Source organism: Monopterus albus, unplaced genomic scaffold, assembly GCF_001952655.1.
Source record: "Monopterus albus unplaced genomic scaffold, M_albus_1.0 scaffold146.1, whole genome shotgun sequence".
Taxonomy (NCBI): domain Eukaryota; kingdom Metazoa; phylum Chordata; class Actinopteri; order Synbranchiformes; family Synbranchidae; genus Monopterus; species Monopterus albus.
Genome location: NW_018128026.1, coordinates 2138 through 5307, shown reverse-complemented (window position 1 = coordinate 5307; position 3170 = coordinate 2138). Strand labels below are relative to the sequence as shown.

The window sequence follows — 3170 nt, the reverse complement described above, 5'->3', positions numbered from 1 at the left end:
GTACAGGTACTAATGTATCCAGTCACATACTCAGCATAGTCCTGTACGCTGACAGAAAAGTCCTCCAAGGTGGCTGCAGCTTTAAACACATTCCAGTCTGTCCGAGCTAAACAGTCCTGCAGGGTGTCTTCAGTCTCTGGGGTCCAGAGTTTAACTTGCTTGGTGACAGGGTTTGTTTGTTTCAGTCTTTGTCAATCAATCAATCAAACAAAAGTAATTTGTAGTTGCTCAACAGGGTTTTGTTTTAATAATAAAAATATTACATGGGGTGACTGTGGTTCAGTGGGTAGGGCAGTCCTCTCCCAACCCGAGGGTCAGAGATTTGAATCACGGTGCCTGCAGTCCACATGTTGAAGTGTCCTTGGGCAAGATACCGAACCCCCAAGTTGCCCTTGATGGTTAGAGCCATCAGTTGCGGTGGTGCCACAGATGGCTGCCTCAGTTCTGTACCATAAACAAATTCCTTGTGTGTAACATACTTGGCCAAATAAAGGTGATTATTATAATAATAGTAAAGTCTAGACCTTAAGTGACCTGAGATGACTTTTGTTGTGATTTGGTGCTATACAAATAAAATTGAATTGTATGGTATAGTTTATGCAGATTCATGCACTTCAAAGTGCTTTACAGATGACTGACAAACTGATAATGAGACAAAACAAGTGTGAACGTTGAATGCAATTTAAAACTGATAAAAGATCAATTTGAAAAACACGAGCACTTTAAAATAAAAAAACAAAAGTAATATTAACAGTTTACATAAAAGCCAGTGTAAACAGATGTGTTTTTAACCTACGTTTAAAGCTCTCACTGTGTTCTGCTCCTCTGGAAGTTGTTTGCATATGAAAATTGTGCTGCAAATATGTAGTGTTTTGCAGGAGGTGGAGTATGTATGAGAATAGAGGTCATGGATTTTGGTAAATGTGGTCACTGAATGTATTTTGTCTGAAAGCAATGGAAAATGATTCAGTTGGGTCCACTTCTGTTTTGCTGGTTAGCATCAAAGGGCAGATGCTGGCCGTGGCACCTGGTGATGACATCACATTCATTGTCCACCAGGAAAATGTAGGATGAAAGTTATTTCCTGATTGGTTCCTCCTCCATAAATGATTTAACCTGCTGACTGTCATCACTTCTTTTACCAGGGTGACACAAGCAGCACCAAGTACCAGGTGGAACTTGGCGACGGAGTTCGGGCCATCTACCAGAACCTTACAGTGACAGATGAACCCATCCAGCATCGCTATGAAACCCCAGGCATTTACAGGGTCACTGTGAAAGCTGGGAACATGGCAGGACACGATGAGGCCACCATGTACATCCAGGTCACAGGTCTGAATCGGTTTTTCTTTTTGGAAGCTAGTGGCTTTTTTTCTGTATAGTTCTAACAACACATAAATCACACAACCAGGCAGTAACCTGCACCTACATTTGCCTTAAATTTCTTTTTAATGCCTGATAGAGAAAAAGACAGCATCTTTTGGCAGTCTGTCTCTCTCACAGGAGGTGGCGAGAGAGACAGACGTGTCTCCTTATTAGGATGACTTTTTATTTTTCACTTCCCAAGCAGAAATTATTTCCTGCCACTTAGCATTTCTGACACTGGAAATTTCATAAAATAAGGGAAAACTATTTTGTCTCGGTCAGTGGGGATTAGAGGCTGTAGTCTATTTTTATTTGTCTTTTAATCTGATAAGACAGCTCTGTCTTTGAACGGCTTTAAACCTCAAAGTGTGTGGGTTTAAGTTGATAATAAAGACCCTTTTGGGAACTGTCCTCTTCAGATATTGCATTTTTCTTATTTGGAGCACTGGTATGACATGTTCATTTATATAACTTTACCTACAATTTAAGGACATTAAAAACCAAATCATACACAAGTCACATCCAGTTTCGGTGTGCATGAATTCCTTGAATTTATAATCTTATCCAAACTAATCTTTAGTCTTTCACAGCTCCTTTACAGGAAGTGCACCTGGAAGTGGTTCCCATTGCTGGGAGGAACCATGAGGTCAATCTGACCACTGTCGTTCTCCTCGCTGAAGCCAACCTGACTGTCTTCTACTGGTGGATAGGCGATGGCTTGGGGGTAAAGGACACACAAAAATTGGCAATGACTAATTAAGCTGTTTACTTATTCATTTCTTGGTCTCTTAAAACTACATTAATCTTGTTTTAACTACCTGGGAACAGCAAAACAAGTTGTAAACATGATATATTGTACAAAGTTGATATGGTAAATGTGTTAACCTACTATAAACTGTTGTAGATTTGCACCTTTAGCAGGCAAAGAGCAGCATAAACATTCAATAGGTGTCATGTCATGTCCAAGTCCAATATGTACTGTAAGTAAATGTGCTGTAAGTCACTTTGTAGCTGCTAAATGTTCCACTGTGTTTATCTGTGTGGCCACTGTTTGATGCTGGACAAATAGGCAAAGTTGTGTTTCAAGAGCTTAGCTCAACCATAATGATTTTAATCAGTATCATCATTCTAAATTTATGATTAGAATTGGTAGTTATTGATTTATTTAGGTTGGAAGCCAGTTATTGATGATTTTAAGGTTTATATTTTATTGCTTGGTTTATATTTTATTGCTTGTTGCTTTGCTGTAGCTCTATTAAGCTTCTATATAAAATTCCTGAAAAGGTTTAATACTCTCTGTGGTTATTGAGTCAAGTTTGATGTTATTGACATTCCTATAATTTTGTTGAGTTAACACTTTTCAGTGGTAATGCTTAAGACACACATTTCTCAGTGTTTGGTTACCCAATTCCCAGTGAGTTGGGGTTACATAAGTCTTAGTGAGCGTGTGAGGTGGCATAACAGTTCACAGGGGTGACAGAAGGCCCAGACTGAACTGCTAAAATGACTTTTAGACAGCTTCATCAGAAAAGGGCTTATCTAAAATATCCAACTGTTTACTTGTTACATAATACACACTATTCTTTAAACATCCTATCCTTAATAACATCTTAGGTCAACTAAATACTGTGCAAAACAAATATGGTCTTAAGTGTCCAGTGATACAGCTTTTATTGGTTATTTCAGACTAAATTTAACACTTCCTCAAAGAGCCAGAGTGTACGGGCTTATAAAAATTTCTCAGTACAGTGACATCTGAGGGTTTAAGGAGGTAGCTGCCACAATAAACTGCAGGTTGTTGTTAT

At 38.7% G+C, this 3170-nt stretch overlaps 1 protein-coding gene across 1 annotated transcript; it reads left to right on the top strand.

The window, feature by feature from the left end:
• The first annotated feature begins 540 nt into the window (after positions 1-540).
• Positions 541-2556, top strand: LOC109968289 (VPS10 domain-containing receptor SorCS2-like). The gene is made up of 3 exons (XM_020614453.1): positions 541-1065; positions 1146-1332; positions 1956-2556. Exons 1-3 carry the CDS (start codon positions 922-924, stop codon positions 2123-2125), a joined length of 501 nt encoding a protein of 166 aa, XP_020470109.1. The 5' UTR covers positions 541-921; the 3' UTR covers positions 2126-2556.
• Positions 2557-3170: the final 614 nt, after the last annotated feature.

Coding starts and splice junctions, on each gene's coding strand:
- LOC109968289 (XM_020614453.1), top strand. CDS start 922: ATGTGGTCACTGAATGTATTTTGTCTGAAAGCAATGGAAAATGATTCA. Junction 1,066..1,145: donor TCATTGTCCACCAGGAAAAT/GTAGGATGAAAG, acceptor TTCTTTTACCAG/GGTGACACAAGCAGCACCAA. Junction 1,333..1,955: donor CATGTACATCCAGGTCACAG/GTCTGAATCGGT, acceptor AGTCTTTCACAG/CTCCTTTACAGGAAGTGCAC.